The 24,832-nt window shown below is 45.0% G+C and overlaps 2 protein-coding genes across 2 annotated transcripts in view; one reads left to right on the top strand and one right to left on the bottom strand.

Annotated features, from left to right (window-relative positions):
- The window catches only part of LOC135903518 (uncharacterized), a 68,154-nt gene that overhangs the window by 32,049 nt on the left and 11,273 nt on the right, over positions 1 to 24,832 (top strand). The window contains exons 4-5 of the mRNA XM_065433832.1: positions 11,945 to 12,130; positions 15,965 to 16,051. Of these exons, the coding sequence (XP_065289904.1) occupies positions 11,945 to 12,130; positions 15,965 to 16,051 (273 nt within the window). The remainder of the gene's footprint in view (positions 1 to 11,944; positions 12,131 to 15,964; positions 16,052 to 24,832) is intronic.
- Positions 23,583 to 24,540, bottom strand: LOC135903517 (juvenile hormone acid O-methyltransferase-like). Its single transcript, XM_065433830.2, has one exon. It carries the CDS (start codon positions 24,422 to 24,424, stop codon positions 23,804 to 23,806), a length of 621 nt encoding a protein of 206 aa, XP_065289902.1. The 5' UTR covers positions 24,425 to 24,540; the 3' UTR covers positions 23,583 to 23,803.

The raw sequence follows: 24,832 nt of genomic DNA, 5'->3' as shown, positions 1-24,832 counted from the left end.
ACAAAGGAGCTGCCCATGGGCAGAGGACGACATTTGCTGGCGAGAGGTATGACGCAGATCGGTGCTTACTGTCGTCTGTTGTGGCACAGCTCTGTGGAACACGAAAAACGGTGGGCGTTAAGCCACATCGCTCAACGTTTCGGTCCCAGTCTGGAAGACTCGGAGGCGTTTTCAAGAGTTTCTAGTTCATGGAAAACCTCGAAATAACTACACGGATAATCATTCGCTCAGTCAACAGGTGCGAGAAAAATTCTCGCTGCGCTCCACTAGGGTTATTTTCCACTCAAAAGTGAGTTTTACAAAACTTACAGCAGAACAAAATACATACATGTACTTGCTATACATTTCAGTTGAAATCACTCAACGAACAGCGTAACATATAAGACCCTTCAATACTACATAAAAAGTAAAAAGCAAATATAAGCACAACTTTTGGGGAAAATTTGAGGTCGATTCTCGGTCTAGGGGTTTCGACTGAAGCCATCGGCATTGCCATTGGGTCCCATTTTTATAGCGTATTTGAAAAGAATATTGCTGCGATGCGACACTCCAGTGCAGGAGACTGCCATTTTTGGAAGGCGTTGTCTTCAAGCATTTGAAGGACAATGACGCGCTTCGATAACGAACCTCGAGCCCACGAGAAAGCAAGCCAATTTTTGAACAGCCCACACGAGACATGCACACTTTTCATCACTAGCGCTGTACACCTGTTCTCGAACAGCGAGTTTCCGACTTGCGTAAAGGACGCGATGTTCCTTGCTGCTATTTCCCTTTAGGCGTAGTACGACGCCAATGTCTCGCTCGCTCACATCACTCTGAACCACAAATACTCTCGTACAGACCCATCATCTTAGCACAGGCTGACTGGTCAGCGCGCTGTTCAGGTCGTTGAAAGAGGAATTCTTTTTTTCGTCCGAGAGAACATTCTCCGGCTCACTTTTTCAAAGAACATCAGTTAGAGCGCTACCTAGTTGAGAATACCTAAGGATGTAGCGCTGGTAGTACCCGCCAACCCCTAAGAATGATTGGATATCAGTCTTTGTGCGTGGCTGCGGGAAATCTCGTACTGCAGACCATGTTAGCACAGAATTACAGCGACGGCCCTGTCTGAGAACATGACTGAGATAGATGACTTCCGCTTGTGCCATTTGTCATTTGGGTGCATTGACGGTTAAGCCTGCTTCACCCAAGCGGGCCAACACTGCCCACAGATGTTGCATGTGCTCCGACCTGGATGCAGAATATATGGCGACATCATCTAAGCAAGGCAAGGTGAACTGTTGCTGTCCTCGCAACATTTTATCCTTAAGCCTTGAAAAATATTACATTGCATTTTGCGAACTTACGCGTAGGACCTTAAGGGGGAACGTTCCCAACGTACATATGAAAGCGGAATATTTGCTGGCCCGCTCTGTGAGCGGAACCTGCCAGTAGCCTCGAATTAGATCCAGGATAGAAATGAATCGGGCGCTACTAACTTCATCGATAACATTTGAGTCAACATTTTTTCCACCATCGCATCCATAATCTCACGTTGGCGTGGTGACACTCTATAAGCCTTTGAACGTAGTTGCTCCGATGGAGTGAGCTTGATCTCTTGTGTACATTCCTAATCTGGTTCCGCATAAGTTTCAGTGAGCAAGAGGAACTTTTTTGGACAAATGTCCCGCTTCCCTAAGTGTGTCTTGCGCCCCAAGATGAAGTCTAAAATAAGCGGAACATTGTTTCAATTATTTTTATTGGGTTATATACACAGCATTGTCTCAGTTATGTACGAACTGGATCATAGTTCTAGTATTTTATTTAGTTATATATGTAGCATTCTTTTACATACTATTTGGAACAACGCTTCCCATACGTTGTCAGTAATGTTACCTGTAATTGTGTTCTACAAGAAAATATGTGGGCAGCACGGCAGGAAAGCAGCAACTGTTTTATAATGCTATGTTCTTATCATAATATAGTGAAAAATAATCTTGAAGCTGTTGGTTGTGGTCTACAATGAATATATAAGAGAAGTTGATTTTTAGTTGTCTGATTTAAATGTCATATCGGTTAAGTTACACCAGACACACGGGTGAAGCCAATTGTGGACTGCGCACGCTGAGGCCACGGCATGCCCGATCAGTAAGTCACCCACATAATCATTGTGCTTAAAATAGCAACATAATTTTTTGCTGCAACTGGAAACAGCCATTCTCCAGTGAGTGCTCAATAGGATCAATGACATCACTTGCAAAGTATTGAGGAGGGCCGCAGTAAGGACTACAGCATTTCCAATGCGGGGCTTTGCTCATGATTTGGTGGAGATACATGCCTACATTATTCCATATTAAAACAAATAGCAATGCTACGCAACACATGTGAGGCTACAATCGCGAAACTTGATGCCAATGCTCTACATGGGCGTGATCTAAAAGTGTAAGCCTATTTCTGAAAGCACACAACGCTACAAAATGCTACTTATAAAGGAACAATACTGCAAAGAAAGCCTGTTATTATGACTTGCAGTACTAAGTAAAGAAAGAAAGCGAAGTAATTTTGAACACTTTATGCTACAGAACACGTTGTGCAGCATGCTTAGGTACAAAGAAGTACAGTACATATAGATGATACAAGACGAGCCTTAACACTCAAATAAACCATTGTAGACAACTATATAGAAGTCTGTGTAGCAAGAACATCCATAAACTTGAAATAAGCATGAAAACCATGACAAATATAAAAGTAAAAAAAGTATTGGCCCGTATTATTAAGTTTGATCAGTCACTAGTTACACACATTTGCAAGCTGTCAATTGGTAATGCAGATGAGCAGTGTGCACTGGCCAGATATATCACCCAAGAAAAAATAGAAAATCAAGAGCTTGTCCGAAGCTACATTACAAAAATCGGTCAGTTGCTTCCATATGAAGTTCTAGGCCTCACTACTTTCTGGCTTGTCTTTTGTGAAGTAGATCTTCGGATGACTCAACAACGCATTTATCCTGTGTGACATAAGTCATTGTTCAAATGTCTGACTCTTTACTAGTATGGATTGCAGAAAACCTAAGGTTTCTCGAAATGCATGCGCACACGAGACATATAGTATGAAATAGATCGTCAAGCATAGAATTAGTGCAGTCTCTACGCAATATCCAGGTAAAAGGTGAAATGTTTATTGCCTGGCCAACATTTTCTTCTTCCGGAAACTGATAAATCCACTTCATCTGGAAATCTCTTCATCTACCTCTGGAAACTGTATAAAGAATTCTGCGGGTTTAAGTAAATTAGATGCAATGCATTAGTACAATTAGGTGTCAAATCATCAAAGCCAAAAGAACGTTAACTTGAAGCAATAAAATTTATTTTTCCATTGAGCTTAGCGATAGAACCTTGTAAGGGAGTGTATAAAAACTGAATTACTTTTGTTGTATCGGCGATCTGCTTCCAGCTGCATTCACTTCGCATCTTATAGAAGATTTGATATATGTGGATATACACATTTTCAATTATTCATCACGTACATAAACACACACCAAATACACCCTCATCAATGCATCTTGTGATGCCACATACTTCAAATGATCAGACCTGTATCTTAGTGCTACGCATGCAAGTTGAACATCTACACTAGTATTGATCTTTGTTGCTGGTTAAGTGCTAAAAAATGCTTCTAGTTATGTCAGGGCGCATGCCTCTTGATCAAGATACAATCAGTCAGCTTCAACTAAACTGTACCCATAAAGAGCAGTTGTATAATATATTTCTAAGTGAGGTAGGCACTTTAGCCATTGTGAAGAAAAAACAAGGCAAACATGCAGGGGGACAGTGCATAAGAAGGCATTGAAAATTCGATAAAAGCATAATAAAGGAATATTCAAAAGTCATGCAAATTGTACATGCAATTGAAATTTGACCCATTGTAGAAGGCATATAGCTTTCAATTTGGATGATCTTGCATTATCAAAGAGCGTATTTTTTTTAATGCTGTCGTTTAAGTGATGGTGAAGCCAAGCTACACTGCGCACAGTTTTACCACTGGGTGAGCTAAAAATGTGCGGAAAAGTGAAAGTCATCCTTAATATCATCGTGCCTTGACTAAGCCTCCGCACGCAGCTGTAGAGTGACAGCAGGGGATGCACTACCAAGGTTGCAGTTTATCATAGCTGATAATTTTAGTTGTGCGTGGAAACCCTCCACATTCATAATCTGCGCTGCGACCTCTTGAGACCCCTATAATGTATTTTGACAATATCGAGAAGGCCACAGCTTGCAAACACATGCAAAACCTGGGCCCCTAATCAGCTTGTATTATTTCTATAGGATTAGGAAAAGCTCATAAAAAACTTATGTAAATAACGTTGCTTCTTTAAAAAACCCTCAGTAAGAAATTTTCTCTCGCTTTTCTGCAGGAAATCACCTAATGTGTTCACATTGATTACCATCCTGAACGTTTTACCAAGCATTTCTTCTTCTTCACCGCCATTGAAAAATTGCTTGGAGAAAGACAGGCTTACCAAACCAAAAATGGAGAATAATGTTTCTCACATTGCCTGTAGACAACCAGAAGGCGCACAAATATTGCAAATTTGCATGCATGCTCTCTGTATAGAACCAGGTTTAGCTAACTTTTCGGGTGAAATAAATGCTACCAGTTCTGGGAAACAATTCTTTATATCTAACCCTCACCGGTCATGCTATACTAATATCGATCCCAAAGTGAATGAGACGAAATCGCACATTATATATGAAAAACCGCAAAAATTTGAAACATCGACGAAGTACCGCATATATCAATGTAAATTTTTTGATCCGACGCTACTGGCAGTTTCAGAAGCAGAATATGTGGTCTGTGCTAATATATTTTCCCGAACCATAAATATTGTGTTTGGGGCTATGCCAACGTGCGGGTAGGCGCAGGCGGCAGCAACGTGCCTTCTCGCTAATGCGAGATCGAATGGTGTTCCACTGTCGTGGCGTGTGATAACGAGAACATTGTCCATCTCCGATTGGAATGGGTGAAAAAACGGATCGTTCTAGTCGGCGCCATCACAGTAAGTTCGTTATTAATTAACAGTACTTGAAGCTCACATGTTCACATAAGAACACTCAATATATTACACACATAACCTTAATGTTTCAGAAATGCATACTGAAAACATTTTGCGCCAAGAAAACACACACAAGAAAGACGAGGACACCAAGGGCGCTAACTGTTTAATGAGGGTGAAAGCACTCGACATATATAACCCCCCAAAACACGGCGCACGCGCACGCGTACGAGGCAACATGGAGTAAAACGTCTTATCATAGTAGGCGCGATAGAAACTTCAGCTCAGCCTCCTAAAGAAAATCCGATGTGTCACTAACACAGTTCGGATCCGCTTTCTTGATGTAGAAGGCTGTCAATGTTTCACGCGATGTCTGATGCCTGCCTCTACCCAGAATCCTCGCATCGCGGAACCGTGGAAAACAATCGGTGCAAGCCCTGCACTGATCCACAAGTCGCTCACCTTTATTATTTTTATAGGTTTTGCATGCTCCCTAAGCCGCTTGTTCACACATTGTCTATTGTAGGATTTCCGGCAGGACAGAGGAATTTCATATACGACATTTGTGCCACACTTTACGAAGCGCTGACTATGCTTCTTCTGACAGCCAAGCATTTGGCTTTCGCATGTTATGCGACGGCTTAGCTGGGCAAACTTTTGGAGAGCGGAGAACACCACCGGTACATTATACCGCTTAGCCACTTTTTTCAGGTTGTGCGTGACATCATGGATAGTTTATCATGTTCCGCTCCCCAAAAGCTTGTCCAGGTGATCCGTCGTATAACTTACAAATGCCAAATGCTTGGCTGTCAGAAGAAGTATGGCCAGCGTTACGTAAAGTTTGCCACAAACATCGGATATGAAATCCTTCCTTGGACAGACGGGGCGTTCTGTGCACGAGCGATTAGCGAGCATGCAAAATCTGCAAAGCATGCAATCACTGCAGGGCTTGTGCCGATCGTTTTCCACGGTTCCGCGATGTGAGGATTCTTGGTAGAGGCAGGCGTCAGACATCGCGTGAAACATTGGCAGCCTTCTACATCAAGAAAGCGGGTCCGAACTGTGTTAGTGGCACAACGGTTTTCCTTTATGAGGCTGAGCTGAAGTTTCTATCGCGCCTACTATGATAAGACTTTTTACTCCATGTGGCCTCATACGCGTGTGCGTGCGCCGTGTTTTGGGGGGATATAAATGTCGAGCGTTTTCACCCTCCTTATACGGTTGAAGTAGCACCCGTGGTGTCGTCATCTTTCTTGTGTGTGTTGTTTTGGCGCAAAGTCTTTTTACTGTGCAAGATCACCTAATAGCCCAGCAGTTAACTCCTCTAAAGTGTATTTCCGAAACGGCACGCTAAAAGGATTGAGTTCTGGCGATTTTTATCTGGCAAATTATTGCGAGCGCATCTTGGAGAGACTGCACCAGTTGTTACAGCAAAGGACACGGCACCAAACGATGACGCCGAACAATGGCGCATACATACAAAAACCGAAATTCATAAAGTGGCTGCGCTTGTACCGTACTACTTCGCTATAAGTATGTACAGAATATCCCAGAAAGGGCAGGGACACAAGAAAGAACGATGGGACACACAAGGCGCAAACCTACATTTTTTTCTCAGAGAGAACGTGACGATTTTGTACAACTGCTACAGGGCAACGTATGCTGCGATACCTTTAGACGCGTATCCATCCACTGAAAAAGGCTATCTGTTTTGCTGACAGTGCAATTGATCCCTCACTGATGCTGTATGTACGTAGGTGAATCAGTGAGGCGTCTCTTGCAGTGCCAGCAAAAGAGATAGCTTTTTCAGGTGGATGGACACGTGCAGAAACATATTTTTCAAGACATTTGCTTTGTTGTTGCAACTGTATAAATTGGTCAAGTTCTTTCCGAAATAAAATTTTTGTAAGTTTTCGCCTTGCGCGTCCCATTGTTCTTCTTGTGTCCCTGCCCTTTATGCGCAAGTCTGTACATATATATATGGCACACCAACAGGCCTAATATATACATTAGTGTAGTTTGCCGTGCACTAGAAAGGTTGTGGAGGATAGCCAGAAATGCAAAAAAGGCAACTGAAAGCCCATCGTGAATTGCACTTGCTCGCTTACCCGTCCAATCCATGGAAGCGAACGATGTCATTCATTAAAGCTTGCGTACAAAGCAGTGTTTTACACAGCAAACCCTTTTCAGCGAGCCGAGCTTACTAAATCATAGAAATGTTGTTTTAGTTGCGAAAACCACGATATCATTACGAAGCATGGCGTAGTTGGGGGACTCCGGAAGTTCTTTAGTGTGCACCTAAATTTAAGTACACGGGTGTTTTCGCATTTCGCTCCGAGCTCACGGCGACTCACTCTTATGTATTTCCTCTTGTCATGAGCGTTCGATCAAGTAAAATTCTACATTACTCGGCAGCAGAATCTGCCTCATATGAGCTATACATGGTACAAAAATTACGCTCATGAGAGGTGATTGCGTCATTCATGAAACTTGCTACTCTCTTCATCCCGCGGCGGCAGCAGAACTTTCAAGCCCTATAAACAAACACTGAGCTGAAAGCCTGCGAGAATGGCAGAAAGCATGCAAGAGATCCCGATTCGGTCTCCGCCTAATCACTTATTTAGAAACAGTATAAACACTCACCACTCACCTCTGTGAACGGTCCGCAGGTATAAATGACCAAAGCGTCAAGGGCAAACTTGATAACAATGGTGAAAGCACCTTCGAAACTAGACAGAATTTTGAACAAAACTTCGAGAATGCCCTACCGTCGAGCATTTACCTGCACAGAAAATGGCTGGCTTCTAGCGTTCTGTGTCACAGTGTGTGTGGAACTAGTAAGACACTTCTCGCCGTAACTCCCTAACCACCATAACATTCCGCCATTGAATGTTTGTCGATTAGAGTGCAGGGACATGCTCTCCTTTTCTGAAAAAAAAATGCGTTGCATGGAGACGACGGAGGGGCTCTAGTCATTATTTTGCAATTGCCAGTCCAGCATCTTGTGGGCTTTGTCTCACTGCCGCACTACTGTTGTTTCGTATTCGATGAAAGGGCTGAGGGGAAGGTCGAATGTAGAGGAAGGTATAGGCTAAAGACTATACAGACGCGCAGCAATCATATAGGTCGAACATGATATCCACGTACGGCATTGCTTCACAGTCGTAAATAAATAAAATGCCAAAACACGCGATTTATTAACTGGAACAAATAACTGAGTTTGTTTAGGTATGGCTTGCTACACTTAACTAAGCAAAAGTTATAAGGGAGTCAGTTACTGTTGCAGACAAACTCGTGAATCAACTCGAAGCCACATAACATCAACACCCGTTGCGTATAAAATATCTGGAGCAATCATTTATCTGTAACTTTTCTAAAACAAGACTGTTTAGGAACGAATGTCCTTCCTGGCCTGAAATTCTTGCAGGATTTCCTGTAACTCTATCATTTGTTCAGACTGTAGCAGCGCTTTAGAGACCAGCATCCTTATTAGTTTTTCTATAGCCCCTCCTTTAGTGACTGACACGAGCCCCGGAAGCACAGGCGCAATTGCTTGGACAACGTTTACCATTATGCATACAACTGCTTTCCTTTCCCTGTAATGCTTGAGCAGATTGCAGTGAAAAAGCTTGTATCTTCCACTTTCCAGGCAGGCTTATAACGTAGTTAGTGTAAAGCAGTTTCTGAATCATGTTTGCGGGATCTTCCCACTGCAACGTGAGCTTGCTTTTCTGTGATGGTCGCAGAGTAATTATTTAGTGCCGACTTCTGATCCACGGGTCCTGGCTGTACGGTTGTAATACACCTTTAACCTTTGCTGGGCTTTACACATGGCCTTTTCTGACAACTTTTGGGCCTTCCTTGAGCGTTCTGATAGCTTAAGTACGTACTCGACCGGAACTTGGTTTTCCCTGCCTACCTCAAATTATTGATGCAACATGACATGCGCAGTAGTGATCGCAGCGAGAGGGCGTATACCAGCTGTGCTCGCGAAAACCCCGTTGCTGTATGCGGCTCTGTACTCAAGGCAAACGTCGCAGCGCGCATGCACGGCTCCCCCTCAGTCTTTCGTTCGAAGCATTACAACCTTAACTCGGGCTTTATAACAGAGTGTAGCTTCTCTACAGTATTGGGCTGTGGAGGCTACGCTGAGCTATCATTGAATTTTACGCCACATCGTTCTCGAAAGGTTGTGGTAAGGGCACTAGTAAACACGGTGCCTTGGTCGGACTGTACTTCGGCGGGAAGACCAAATCGCGCGAATACTGCGAGGAGCGAATTACCTATTTGCGCCGAACTAGGTTCTTTATGTATAACCACTCCAGGGAACTTAGCAGTGGGGCAAATCGCTGTCACTATATGACCGTATCTGGACGTTGTTACTGCAAGTGGGCCAACTGTGTCGACCAAGAGCCGGCGAAAGGGCTCAGTGATGATCGGCACTAGCTTTGTCGGTGCTCTTGCCCTTTCACCCGGCTTCCCCATGCGCTGAGATGTGTCGCGGTTTCTTAGAAATTGCTCCGCGTCATGTAAACAACATAGCCATTAATAGTCCTGTAATAGCCCTTCCTTAGTTTTCTTAACACATAAGTATCAGGCCAAGAGCTTCCGTGCTACAAGCTAAAGAGTTCCGGTCGGTAAGCCTGACGCATGATGAGCTGGTCACATGTGACCTCCTGCGATCTAAATTGTTCTGGTAAAATAGGCCGTCGCTCTCATAGAAATTTACATTTTTCCGTGCCATACCTTCGTCTAAATTTCATAGGATGTTTCGCAGAGTTGGCTTCTTTGGCCGCTGTAGGTCTTCAGACGTAGGCGCTACAAATAAATCTGGCCGCTGACCTTCGAACAACTCGGCTACCGCCACTACCGGGACGTCTGCTTGTGTGCATCCAAACTCCTGCGCTTCGATCGCTGCGGCATTCTCGACCTCCACTTTATGATGCCCCGAACCCCCATCCACCTCAGCTAGAGTCGTTTCCGCAACTACTGTTGCACTTAACTCTCCAACTTTCGCTCTCTTTTGTACAATAACGCTAGCGTCAGCTAACATTAGCCCTTCCTCACGCAGAATCTGATCCGACCGATTTAAGAGTGGGTAAGAGTACTGGGGAGGAAGCGTAGGCGATATGGCAGCTTCCGTGTCAAGTGTTCCCAAAGGACCTTTAATGGATACATTTGCGACCGGAAGACATGCGCTGTGAGCTTCTACAACGTGTTTTATACGGGCGCATTCACTCGTGAACACTTCAGGTTCCACATAACAGCAGTGTATCACGTCTAGCCACGCAGTAGCGCAGTACCCGACATGGTATCCCCTTTACCTCAAAGTCGTAAATCTGCGCCTAAAGAAGCTTCATGTTCTCGTCATTGCAAACGACCGAAAAAACGATACCTTTGTTTTGTTACATTGCGCAGCAATGTGCCCTGGATTGTAACAGTTGTAGCAAAGACAGGGTCTCCAGCTCCCAATTTCTTTTCTTCAAGGGCCCCTTCCAACCATGAAGTATTACATTATGAGTTACGATCAATCATCGACTCGTTCTTTCTATTTTAGGGCTTCCGGAGGAACACTTCCGCTGACAGCGTATACTTTCTCAACAAACTGAACTTTATATTATCATAACCCTCACTTTCTCCTCAAGTTAAGCTAGGGATATTTCCGGTTCTCAAGCCCAGTAACCGTGCGAACAGACGCTGCAGCTAAGTTTCGTGGGAGAACACTTGCTGCTCGCACGTCTCCTCGAAGATCACCAAGTACAAACCAGTGCACTCTCCGAGCTAAAGTGGCTGCATTACCTCTGTAATATTTAATTATACGCCCTTTCCAGCACTATTCCCTTCGCTCATCTGTCTCTCTGTTCGAGCGCTTTCCATTCCAAGCTAGAGTCATTTATATTCATTTGGCTGTTTCCTTTCTTCATGCACTTTCCCCCCCTTTTTTTACTTTCACGTTCCCACTCTTTCTGTTCTTTACGTTCTTACCTTTCTTTACGTTCCCGTTGTTCGCGCACTTCTGCTTGGCTTTGGGCATGGTCTCTGGGCATTCTGTAACCTCACCATCATCAGTCTGTAGAGCAAGAATAGCCTCTATCAACTGTGGTTTTCCGAGTCTGGCAGTGGCATCCTTGTACAACTTTTTTGCCAGCTGCAACAACTCCGGCTTACCCCATGACTTCAATTTCATGGCTATTTTCAGAAGTGTTCTCTATGGTCTGAAGAACCGTCTTGCCGCAGCCTAACTAGGTGACAGCAATAGCTCCAATTATCCGTTTTATTCTAACCTATCAACAAAAGCTGGCAAAACTCAGCAGAGAAAGTTCCATACTCACCAATGCAATTGAATGTGACTTCTCCCGCATTTACGATCTATATAACTTCCCCCAATGCACGAAGAAATAAGGGAATTGATAATTTTGTGTCAGTATTCTTCGGAAGCTCACAATATTAGCGGCAAAGTATGTCTATCTCACCGGAGAAGTCCTTTGCAAGAACGCCACGTACATTTCACCTATAACATTAAAAAAATAACGTTGTATTGTAAAAAAACCCGTTCTATATAACAATTGGGCACAAAGAACACCACAGAGCTCATTAGGAGATGCATTGTCTGTTAGCGTCCCATAGAAGCATGTGCATGACAACTTTTGTTACAGTGGAAAGCAGTGAATTTGAAAGAGACTCATAGAGGGTTCAAGGACGTGTGCTTGTGCAGCGTGCGCTGCGCACAAGCTGCCTCTGATAAGCTTACAGGAAGTCATGAAGAGGTAAAAAATTGTGGCTCGTATCCATATAGGTCACTTTCGACGCGACTCAGGTGGTTGTGTAGCGGCACGTCATATGTTCATTTAAACTTGAGATGACCGAGTACTTAATTGAGTATTTCTTTTTTTCCACTTTTCATGTACACAGTGCTATTGGCGAGTTCGCGTGGCCATACCAACAGCTACCACCATACGCGAAGATGGCGAACGGAGGTCGATAACACGTCTCGGTGTGTGTGTGCGGACAACGCCGCAATCTCCGGCCATAATGTCGAAAACGGTAGCCACACATGCGTCTGCCCAGACGACGGCAATGCGCTCCTTGGAGAGGCAGGTGAGTTCTCTTGAAAAACAGGTCCCTAAACAGCTGTGTTGGCTAGCTTATGGCCAGTGTCATGTCTACTTCATGTGTAACGTAGGTGCAGTAGAGATTGACCGTAATGTTGTGCCGCTTCTTCTGATCATGCTGCATCCACCGTGGAGCGGTATTAAGTTCGAAACCCAATTTCTACTCTCGAATTATTCTGATTCTTCTGGAAGACAGAAGAAAGGAAAATAAGTGGCGATGTTATGCTGTTTTAGAACCTTCTGCTAGGCTATCAGTGGAGAGAAATACTTTCTTTACCGCAACATGTAACAGAACTCCATACTTGACATTTTCTTTTATTAAACTATGGTTAATACTTTGCTGAAAAAGAATTATTGCACCCATTCTGCCTTTGATGGAATGAACGCTCATTGGTTTTGCCTTTTTTTGCATCCTGGGCTACAGGCTTCTCATTACTACACACAAAAAAAGCAAACTGGGTGTCTTGATAGGCACTCATGTTCGAGCACAACACGCCACAAAAGATGCTAATGAGTGCAGCAACGCTAAATTTACAATAAGGTGAAAACGAGCGTCAGCACTGCTATTTTTCCTTTTTCATTGTGTGAGGCTGCTTCGCGATTTGTGTAATGGGTTTCACCGGTATTGCTGCTGTTAGTTTTAATATTACCTATCTTGCAAACATCGCTTCATCAGGTCCGTCAGGAGAGTTATTCAAGCTTCAGCAGCAGGACGGTTTCTTCTGAGCATTAAGATTCATTATATGCATTTCCAAGGAGCTTTAAAATTGACATGTTTTCTCCAATATAGAAAAATAAAAATGCTTGTGGAGTATATAAATAAGACACAGGAAGATGGTGTAAAAGGAAATATAAACAGTTCAATAATGAGATATGCCCTGTCGGCAACCCATGTGCCGGCAAACATAAAAGGGATAGGAAATACGCTTGACACACAAAAAAAGAAGAAATGAAAGGAAAGGAGAACTATGCAAAACTAGCTTTGCAGGCGTTGTCCCACACGTTCTGTCAAAGTGACTCAGAGCCGGACGCAGTGTTCCTCTCAGACTTCGAAGCGAATAAAATTTGCTGTCATCATGGAGAGAAGTCTCCTTATTCAAACGTTGGCTATGGCGAGATTATTGTTATTATTACCTCCTGATTCGTAACAATCCATCCAGTGGTATACAGTGCACAATGTAACAAAATTTCAACGTATCGAAACTCCGCTTTTCCTTTAGTGACGACTAATTGCCTTTGAGCCGGATGTGCTGATCACTCTCGAGATGAGGTTCTGGAGATCTTGGTTTCACTGAGTGGATGATTCTTTAGCTTAACTAAAGTGGAGGAGAAGCTTACTGTTTGCTCGGCAAAACTCTCACAAAGAAAGTGTATGATAGGTAACGTAGTGGGCTCATATAAAGGTGTTCCTTTCAGCCATAAATAGGGTAAAGAGTGTCGAGCAGTGACGTGAGAGTTTTTTTCGTATTTATACATGAACCGTGATTGCACTATTGATAAGGAATATGTTACCACGCCGTATAGCAACCATCGCGGGAAAATAACACCTCATGCCGTAAATTGCAGGCGGACTACTGACGAAAAATTTTTTTCTCGGGATATTCAGACCGTCGGTTAGCTTACAACATAAACTTGAAGGAAGAGTCGGTTCTTAAGATAACACCGTATGAACATAAAACGATGACAATTGCTTTTTACCGTGGTGTTAAATACGCAACATGATCCACTTCAGCGATGGTGGGAACAAGTGGTAGTTCATAGGTTTATTTAAAAATATGGCCAGTTGTTTCTGCAACAGAGCAAGACTTGCACTTGTCGATACCTAGAGTTTGTTGAAACGTTCCCTGTCATTTGCGTATGGTAAGGAAACTAAAAATATAAAACGATCTGTGACGAGATTTACTTGCGAAGTCTAATGCAAAGCATATACAATAAAGGGCGTTTCCGAATTGTGACAAACGCGAAAGAGCACTGAGGCCCGGTCTTCCTGGAGCATAGACTTGTGCTACATTGATGGCTCACTAGATGCACTTACTCATCTTGCCGTCTAACATGAGGCACTAAATAATAACAGATCATCCCGAAAGCTTCATTATCGTGGCAATTCATGCATCATATAGTGCCGCAAATTTTTTGGCTTAAATGATCTGTTGGAAAAAAGAATTTATCTACAGGGAACATGTTCAACAAACATGATTGTAACTGGAATTTGTTGGCTATCGGCGGTTTCCAATCTTGCTTACATGGTAATCTGAAACGCAAAATGACAAGGTAAGAATGTTAATATAGTCCTTACCGCAGAAACTGCCATTTGGGTTAACTTTTATTCACAGAGTAAACTGAGTTAACGCTGTGGGTGTAGTAACTGCTCGAAAGATCTTACATATTTCTAGACAAAGGTGCAAGCCCTGTAAAAGGCACTGCTTGTGGCTTCGACAACAACCACAAGCTATACAATTCGCTCCGCAGATTGTGCGCCTTAAGGAATGACGCTGTCCCACGTCAGATGCGAAATAGAGCAAGCGTAGACATGCCTGAAAGCTTGCTTACAGGACTATTGGCATCTCAATAATCTGTCACTTGTGCTGGAAAGACTGCCCAAATTAACAGCGATGTACACGACTGCTAGAGTCACAGCATCACTTTCGTTTGGTGCTGCGCTCGTATCGCGTTCTCGGCGTCGAATCGAGCCGTTTCGCCAAAGCCGATAGGGTCATTGCTGTCATGACATTACTTTGATCGGTCTGAGGGATTTAAGCGACTAGATTGAGGGAATAGTTGTGCTTAGGATTTCCTTTATACGGTTGTTTATCAGTTTTTTTTTGTAGACGGTGCAAAAGTTTAGGAAATTGCGTATGGTTGATGGCATAATTGTAGTGCATGAGCTGGTCATCTTGAAGAGGCGGACATTACTTGCACAATACTTTAATGCGTAATCGCGTAATCACGAAAAAAATCAGTAATTACATTTTTGACTAATTACGTTTTTAACTTGCTGCAAGTTACAAATTCTGGTGAGTGAGGCTGCAAGGCGGATTCACTTGGGAAGAATTGTCAGGACAACACCAGTTTCGGCATATTATTTCCGGAAGTTTGTGGAGAATTGCATTGAAGTTCCAGCTACTTTTATGCTTCAATGCATAAAACAATGTTTTGGGGACAAAGTAAGTGGCACGACAGGGCATGTTTACCGCAAATTTGACAGCGCCTATCACGCAGGTGATTTCATTCATACAATTCTTATGAAGTCGATATGCCTTCTAGTCTCACCCGCTAGAATTCGTAAATTGCAATATGTGTCATAAGGTAATCACTTTAAAATAATTAGTCAATTTTGTTAGCTTCTCGTTTACGCATTTAAGTTTTTTCTGCAAACAATGTCCACCTCTTCAACTAGACCAGCCCATGGGCTTGAATTGTGCTATCTTCCAGAGGCAATCATGACAAATTTTAGATCTTCTAGACAAAACCACCTGGTACATACTGGAAGGAGAGTAATATCTCTCGAGCTTTCACAAGCTAAATGCGCATACTGCGTATTCTTCTAACTAAGCTAAAACTGCAAGGTTACAAAGTCAGTTTGTCTCGGGCTAAAAACAAGTTGAGAGTTACATTTGTGACTCGGTGTGCACCTTTCTCTTTATAGTTAGCTGACCCATGCAAAAAGGCCATTTGCGTACGATGACTAACGCATCTGCAAGCTCGCCGTACGCAGTGCTCGAGGTAGAGCCCGAGGCAACCTAGCTCGTTTATTTTTATCTATTGCTTTCTTCACCAGTGTCTGGGCTGTGGCAAAAATACTTTCCCTCCTTACCCTTAGATCTGAAAATAGATAATCAGAGCAAGCAAGGCGTCCTCACGGAAGCTCGACATCCGGATCTATCGCACCGCCGGGCCATACGTATCGGTACGTGCATTGTGCTGTTTCTATAAAACTTTTATTCCGATGTTTCCACATGAGCTGTGTAGCGCATATAAGAATGGCACAAGAAGCTCACTTGTAGTAATCACCCATCAGTCCGATGCGTGTGGTGGTCAGACAGCAGTGATGACGCATTGTTTTAAGTCGTCTTCGTTTGTCAGGTGCGATTGGCGAAAACGTTTTGTCACGTCACGCAAACTGCCACAGACAAAAAGAAGGGGACAAAAGCTTTGTATTTTGTGCCATGGTATCAAAGGTAAGGGGGCGGGGGGTGCTATTCTTTCAGTGTCCACCAAAAAAAAAGAAAGTCGCACAGTTTCGCCCCGAATTGCGAAATGAATTTAATGGACAGCTAGGTACACGAAGTAAGGTTTGTAGTTTTACCAGCCGCATAAACTTCTAAACATAGACATAATAACTAAATTAGCAAGCATGGTACCACGCGCACACGAGCAAACATAAACAAATCTTACTCGATGACCGCGAAACTCGCTGTCAAAACGCTGGTGTAAGGAAGCACGGCAGTAGCTGCGCTCGAATTCACCTTCGTGCAGCGTGTGGCATCAGTGGCAACTAAGTCGCGGAAACACAGCACACGGCAGATTCTGTCCACGTCGCAGATCATTTTCAGATAACAGCTTCCCGGGCAGACGTCCGGGACCCTTGGAGTAAAACGCGCACCTCTCCTTACCCTCCCCCTGGAGCTTTGCGCGACGGAAGACGGTGCGCTTCCTCCACGTTTTCCTCACTTACGAGCGCGATAACGAGCGCGAGGTTATGGCCCTAGGTCTCATTACGGAACCTGCCGACGGCTTCGGCAGAAATTTGCCTGGAGTGTTCAGATAAGTGCTGTCACAATAAAATTGCCTGAATGGCTCCAAGCGACGGCAAACATTAGCTTGGTTCTCTCTAGCAACGTGGAACTTGCATATCTTAAAATTTTGCTAAATTCACGTGGGACACCGCATAAAGTACAGAGCCCACATGCTTAGCTTGAGTTATGGGTGCATTAAATTTCTGCTTGCTTTATATGCATACCTGACGCGCAGCCTTCTTTCTTACTTCCTCGGAACTTCACTTTCTGCAGTCGAAAAGTGCTTGCTGGCCAGCTTATTTCACTTGCCTGTCGAAAGACAAAATAACTTCCTTGAAATCATGCGTACTAGCTGTTAGTCTTGCGATCTAGTAATACATTGGCAAGCTCACTGTCAAAGCGTCACGCATTATAAGAACCTAATGTTTGCCCTTGGATCCCATTGTGGTCGTTTTAGTTGCACATTTTCATGCACCAAGCAATGACCTGTCCGTTCTCAACAAGATTTTCTTCCTTAATGCATTGACAAGCTCCTAAGAAGCGTTGTGTGGTTCGGATTTCTGAAGTTTTCTTTGCCGCAGCATAGCAAGGTTATGAGATGAAGCATATATAAATTGTTACTGTGAAGGTTGTTGAGAGGGCAAAGGCGCCATGGGCACGGGACATAATATGTGTTCCTTAATTATGCATGTGGGCACCCACTGTCGTCTGTCATATCTTTGAGCCCGAAGAAGTCTAATCAGTGTACTGGCAGTCATATAAAGCCGTTTCTGACCGCGATGTGGTGATTTGTGCTCCTGGGGCGCTATAACGTAAAACTATTCCAAATTTTTCTATTTCAATTCTGCTATGAGCCCTCCACGATTGGTCAAAAACTTTTTTCGACCACGCCCACTTCATCTGTCTGTCACGCGACGTCACGAAAACCGCGATACCCCCCCATCTGATATGATGTGTACGCACTGATTATGCATGATTTAACAGAAACAAGAAAAACAGTTACCTCTGATTCGACCCTTTTTCGCCATTAGCCCTCGGTTACTGGTAAAAAGTTTTCAGGCTGCATCCACTTCACATGCCTGTCACGCGACGTCACAAAATCGCACAAACTCACCGCGTCAAAGTGACGTGTACGCGATAAAGATGCATTAATATGCCGAACAAAACTGAATTTTCTTCGGAATAGCCGCAGGCTGCCCCGTTCCGAAAGGAATAAAAGATGGCTACCGCCGATCGCTGAGACGCTGGCTACTCGCCCCTGCCGGAGAACATGGGTATATTTGCGTATAAAAAATCTTGCGTGGCCGTATAACGTTTTAGAGCACTTTCGGCACGTTAACCACCTCATTCTGCCAACTCTTCTTTGCTGAGGGTCAGCTTTAGCGTCATTCTTACGCTTCCGTTGCACGCCACCGTGATTTCTGACCAGCCACCACGAGCTAAGTAAGGCAAAGCTGACCAATCGCAGAGGCCGGCGCCACCCTCTTCATCAGGTTATCGATTTTCAGTGCACTGGCTCTGCCCCAGTGAATCCCTCTCCACTTGAGCGTTCTCCTCGCATCTTGTCAGCCAATTAGGTACGACAAGGCGCTCATTGTAGGCAATGTTATTCGTTTTTCAAGCAAACAAAAGTGACCTCCTATGAACGAGGAGAGCGTTTGATTTGCCTGTTGAGGCAACCCTGCGGGTGACCACCCGGTGCTTGCGTCGGTGGTTACGCAAATTTGACGTCAGCAGATTGTAATAGAAACATATTGGAATAGTTTTACGTTATATGGCCCCTGAATTACTTGCGGTGATAAGCGCAGCCCTAATTGTAAGAGAGTAATATTTTTTTTTACTACGCCGATGTTCATGCGGCTCGTTTTTTGTGATGTGTTGAACACTTCATACAATGACAGCTACATGTCTGAAAGGTGTACGAAACGAGGGCTCATATCCCCACGGCCCCGTCCGAAATAGTTATAGAGGCCTGGCAGTAGACTTAGATGTTCTCGTTGCTCGTACTATAACAGGAGACGGTGGCTGCGAACGTGTGTAATTCAGAAACTCTGTCCCGTGGCAGTGGCACCGTTCCATTTTTAAATTAATTTAGCACGTAACATCACTCTAATGCGTCAAAGCCGACTAAAGTCAACCAACTTCACGAGCATTTTTTAGACCGTTGTCAATGCCTGTCCTAAAAATTTTCGGAGTCGCTAACTTTACTAGAGCAAAATCGGTGAAGATGTTACGATCTGTATCAGGCACGTACCAGGAACTTTTCTTTTACGGGGGGGGGGGGGGGGAGGGGCACCCAAGGTAATTTTGTATGCAAATGAAGGGGGTACCTTTACTGGTACAAATGTGAAAAATGCGCAATATTCACCATAAAGGCCCGTAAACCCACAACAGCACAATGAAGTAAGGTGTATCTCACAGGTACGCCCGAAATACACCTCGCATTTACTTGGCTAACAAGGAACCACAACAAATGAGGTCACGCAGGCAAGAGGAGCAGGCAGACCACCGCCAAGAACAAGTAAACAAGCGAAAGTGAAAACTAAAAATTTCTAGTAGCGTTTTTAGAATTAGCTCTGGAAGAATTATTGAAAAATATATACTTGCGGAACACTCACAGTTCATTCGTATCCCTCGTTTACTGCCTTAGCAAGTGCCAAAACCGACTCGTATTGTTATTTGCGTGGTTGCGTAACGATGCGTCGCTGCCAGTCCAGGACATCCGCGTAGTCGCAAGACACTGCGGTTCTAGACGTACTCCGCCCACCGCAAAATATTAGAAAAACACCCACATAAGCACGGCAGAGAAGTGAACACGTCAGGCGGCTAGACTGATAACTGTCGAAGCGTCATTCAAAACACACGGAATTGTTGTCCACTTCCGGTGGCGTATTCTCCACTTCTTTTTTAAACAGAAAGATGTTCATCCATAAATATTTCAACAAACTACGGCTTAATTTGTAAATGTTCGCGTTTCCTCCTTGTTTCGCTGTTGCCTCGGCTCTCTTAGTAGATCGCTTAATTTCTCAACTCCTTGCAACTTGCACGAGGAGATGCAATATTGCACGAGGAATGATGCACAATTAGGGAAAAACCAGACGAGGTAATGGGTGATAGTGGTATTGCTTATGGGCTTAAAGGTTATTGGAAGGTTTGATGAAGGACGCTTTTTCGCATGATATTACTTTGCGCCTTATCTAACTCATATCGCGGGTATACGGGCCCGAGGATCTGCCAGCGTCACGGCGAGCCGTCACTTGAGGAAATAATGCACTTTGGAAAAGTTAAACATAACTAGCGTTTTCTCCAACCGCAAATCGTTCCACGAACATAAAAACCAGCTGACTACCAACTGAATCGCTTTCCTGGTACCTGGATCAGCCTAAAGAAAGAAGGTTGAACTAGCGAAGCAACAGCGATGCGCGTGACCGTTGAATAGATGGTGACAACTGAACGCATCTCTAGTTAACCGCGCGGGCACCCAATCGATGTGAAAGCTCATCTTCACACCCCAGGAGATGCCGATAACTACCGCCATCCACAATGAGCCAAAAGGCAGCAAAATGTTGATGGCTGAACAGCTGTCAAATCTCAAGATTGATTTGTCGGCACTTTATTAATGTGTGTGTGTGCAGTGGTGGCGTGGGCGAGGAGGGGGGGGGGGCTATGCCGCTTAATTTCGGGGAGGGCCGCCCTCCCCCCCTCCCCCATTGGTACGTGCCTGATGAAAATAATTACACGAGCTCATATTTAAAAACATCTTAACATAGCGGAGTGTTGGTGTAGGCGAGTTGCTCCATCATAATTCCAAGGGACTTGAATGAAGGGACAACACTAAGCTGTGAGCAATGTGGGCGGCAGCAATTTCTCCAGCAACTCGAGTCCTCCCAAGGAAAACACCGTGCATGAAGCGTGCGCGTTTGAGTATACCCGCGCGCAACATACGTTACGCACCGACTGGCGGCTTAACGAGGTTAGTATGCCGTACGTTTTACTCAGATAAGCTGTCACTTCCATGTTTACGTCTTGAATATTTGACTTTTTACAGATCGCTTCCAAAGGAGCAGTCTTTGGGCCCTATAACGTAAAGCTATTCGAAACTTCTCCATTCCAATTCTGCATTACCCTTCCATTATTGGTCACAAACTTTCATGCCACCCCCACTTCACCTGTTGGCACACGGCGTCACGAAAACCACAACAGCTCCTCATATGATATCATCTGTCGAACTGATCATGCATGAATAGGGCGGACATAGTAATAATAATAATAATTATAATTTATGATTTGTTGCCTCTTGGCAACGAATTGCTGAACGAGTCGCAGCCTGAATGAAGCTTTCAGGCTGCGCCCACTTCGTCTGTCTTTCACGCGACATCACAAAATTGCAAAAACTTACCGCATGAAAATGGCGTGTACGCGTCAAAAATGCATTTACGTAATTACCTAACAAAAGTGAGTTTTTTTATGACTAGTCTTAGTGTACCCCGTTCCAAAAGGAATAGGAGATGGCTGCCTGCCGATCGCTCAGGCACTGCCTATTTGCATCTGCCGGAGAGCATAGATTTATTGCGTATAATAAATTATTTGCATGGCAGTATTACGTTATCGAGCCCTTTCGGCACGTATACATCATTCTGCCAGCTCTTCTTTGCGGAGGGTTCGTTTTTGGCGGCATTCGAAACCTTCCGTTGCAGACCGTGTCGTTTTTCCACTAGCCACTGCAAGCTAAGTAAGGGGACGCGGACCAATCGCGGACGTCGGCACCACCCTCTTGATCTGATTATCTATTTTCACCCCGCAGGGGCGTCTGCGTCAGCAGGCGTTTGGTGTGTTGCGACACCATGGACCCGAGCACATGGGGGTCGGACCCCCCGTGTGTAGCCGCGCGCGGCTTTTAGCCGTGTCCGGGGAAAGGGGGATCCTTGGGGTTGAGCCGATGCGGGTGTTCGCACCTTTAAGGTGCGAGGAGGCAACACACCTCTTTGGCCTATGCTTCACATTGACGGCACCTCCAGACTGACCCACCTGGAGGAACTCGGTAGTCACCTTTTCCTGTTCTCCTTTCCAATCTTCGTCTTTCTCTCCCACTTTTCGATCCTTTGCTGCCTCCTTTTCACTTCTTTCGAATTTCCTGGCGGCAAGGCTTAACCTTGTGTAATGTATCCAGCCTTGGGTATATACATTAGGTTATAGTGGCGGTGTATAACTGGCGCCTGCAGGTTTTTCGGAACCTGCAGCGTCCCCTTGTTGGGCTTGGGGGTGGGTGGCTACCACCGCAACCAAAATTCGAAACTATGTTATGGCAGAAGCTTTCCCCCACCTTCCAGATCAGCCTTCGATACGAGGTCACACCGAAGTATGGTTCTATTTCACATTCAAAGTAGATCCAGGCTCATTCCTGCGTCATCATGTCATGCACAGCGAAGGAACCACCCCAATGCGACAACTGACCCCTTTCTTGGTGGCAAAATGTCACAAAGAAAAAATTGGAGAAGACTACCAATCCTCTAAAATGATAAGTGGATTTGTTCTCTTGGAACTTAAAATGAAAGAACAATTGGAAAACATGTCCGATCTCACCAGCATTGGTGACATCAATGTAATGATCTCACCACAGCAATCACTAAATGCATGCAGGGGCGTGATCTCTGAAGAACATTTCCTCAACTTAAGCGACGAAGAACTGCTCGAGGGTTTCCAATAGCAAAACGTAATCAAAGTGCAGAGAATAACGATAAGGAGAAATGATGAACAAATCCCAAGCAGACATGTGATACTTACTTTTGGCACCAGCATTCATCGCAGTTCACTCGAAGCAGGGACTGTAAAGATCAACGTTAGGCCATACATGCCGAACCCAAGACGGTGCTTCAAGCACCGAAAGTTCGGGCATGCATTGCAATCATGTAGACATGCGCAAAATGTAGTGCCAGTGACCACCATTCGGACAACTGTAATGCTCATTCACGTTGCGCAAACTGCAAAGGAGATCATGCTGCTTATTCGCGATCTTGTCCTCTTTGGAGCAAAGGAAGAAATAATTGCACAAGAGAAAATCTCCTTCTATGAAGCAAGCAAGAGACTATATCACCTACCTCAAACGAGCTATGCCAGTGCGGTGCGACAGGGGGCAGCACCACATGGGTCCGTGGGGTCTATAGGGGTCACAGCAGTGGATCCGTAGTAGCTCCATCCGCCCCCTTGGTGGCAGCGGGCAGTGCTGGTCCATCGTCAGCTAAGGCGGGCCCCCAGACTGCTGTGTTGCAGGGCCCAAGAGTTCATCGAACTCTGAGGCCCGGGACGAGCAATTCACCGTCTCAGGTTCTCGTTCAATCCTCAAGCGCCTCGGAGAAGGCCGTGGAGGTCGACCCAAAAACCACGGCGTCGTCGACGCCAAAGAACCAGCTCTGGCTGAAACGCACTAAAAAGACAAACATCTCGTTTGTCAAAAAGGATTGTTAAATATGTGCACATCATCGTAGCAGTAGCGGTGCAACCCTCCTCTATTTAGGTTTACAACATTCAACGTTCTAGCTCTTCGACTTCGAGGCTTTGATGGTGTACATGCGGAAGCGTGATGAGTCCGTCTGGGGGCCATGAAGTTCTCGCACGATTGCTGTGACGTCAGCGCGCAACTGATCCAGCTCGTCGTCAGAAACCAGCTCGGAAGGATACTCATATGATGGATACTCAATCGGAAGGATACTCATATGAAGTCCGATTATGTCCTTCTCGGTCCATCCATCGAAGGTCGCCATCCTCGGTATAACGAAGATACTGGGTGTAAGTCCCGCGTCGTCCAGCAGAGACCGCATGTAATCAATCTGCTCTTGTTTTTCCACCATGTCTTCGCAGGGAGCGATGTACGCCAGGAGTTTCTCCGAATACTTTGCCCAGCGGTCCATCTTGGCGAGCAATTTCTAACCCGCGGTTGCCGGGTTGGACGCCGGAAAGAGTAGCAGGCACTCTCCTTCGGGCTTCAAGAGCCTGGCAATGTTCTTCAGCGCGGCGTCCTGGTTCTTGACCCAGTGCAGGCAATAGAAGGAGTAGATCCTGTGGAACGGGCCGTTGATAGCCAGGAAGTTGGTCACGTCTACGGAGATGTCGAGTTCCTGGTACTGGATCTTCGCGTGGTCCGAGTGTCGCTTGGCGTACTTTATCATGTCCAGAGACCAATCCGTACCCACGATCCTCCGACAGGGCAGGCAGCGGGGTAGCAAGCATTCGCGAGTGAAATCCCCGGTGCCGCAGCCGACGTCGAGAAACTGCATTTTCTCGTGGCACTCTTGCAGGAATGTTGGCTGGCAGAAGTCCAGCACGAAATTGCTGTCCTTCCTTTGAAGCCTATTGTTGAGGGCGTACTGGTCGGCCTGGAAGCGAGGAGACATCCCGGCGTCGGTCTCCTTGATTTTGTCCTGGAGTGCCGTTAGAGCTTCCAATACGGGCACCTTCGAGGAACGGGCACGTTTCGCTGTCATCCTTACGCAATTCGCCAACTCGCTGAGTAGCGCGAAGTTTGCACTCTTCACGTGAGCTGCCATAGAATTTATTCTTGCCTCGCCAGCAACATGAAATTCGTAAAAAGTTATTGCCGGAAGAAACTCCCGAAGCCTTGACACCACGGGAAAGCCAGGACTTCGAACACAGGCAGTCGGGACCGTCGCCTGTGTTCGTCGGACTGTCGGACTGCGCCACCAAAGGGCCAGGTAACCTGAACAGTTACCCTCGTTTAGACTAGCTATCTTATCATTACATGTCACCTATAACTTTCTAAAACACACACTTAAGTGAACCGTTCTCTTTGACAATGGCTTTCATCATCCATTGGAACTGTAGAGGTTTGGTGCATGATTTAGGTGACATAAAAGACATAATAAATAAGTTCTCACTAGTGGCATTCTGCCTTCAAGAAACTAATGTAGGGCCCAAGAACAGTCAAATCCTTAAAG

The sequence above is a fragment of the Dermacentor albipictus genome, chromosome 7, assembly GCF_038994185.2.
Source record: "Dermacentor albipictus isolate Rhodes 1998 colony chromosome 7, USDA_Dalb.pri_finalv2, whole genome shotgun sequence".
Classification (NCBI taxonomy): domain Eukaryota; kingdom Metazoa; phylum Arthropoda; class Arachnida; order Ixodida; family Ixodidae; genus Dermacentor; species Dermacentor albipictus.
The sequence above is the reverse complement of the archived record's forward strand: the minus strand, read 5'-3'. Positions and strand labels throughout refer to the sequence as shown.

Coding starts and splice junctions, on each gene's coding strand:
- LOC135903517 (XM_065433830.2), bottom strand. CDS start 24,424: ATGGCAGCTCACGTGAAGAGTGCAAACTTCGCGCTACTCAGCGAGTTG.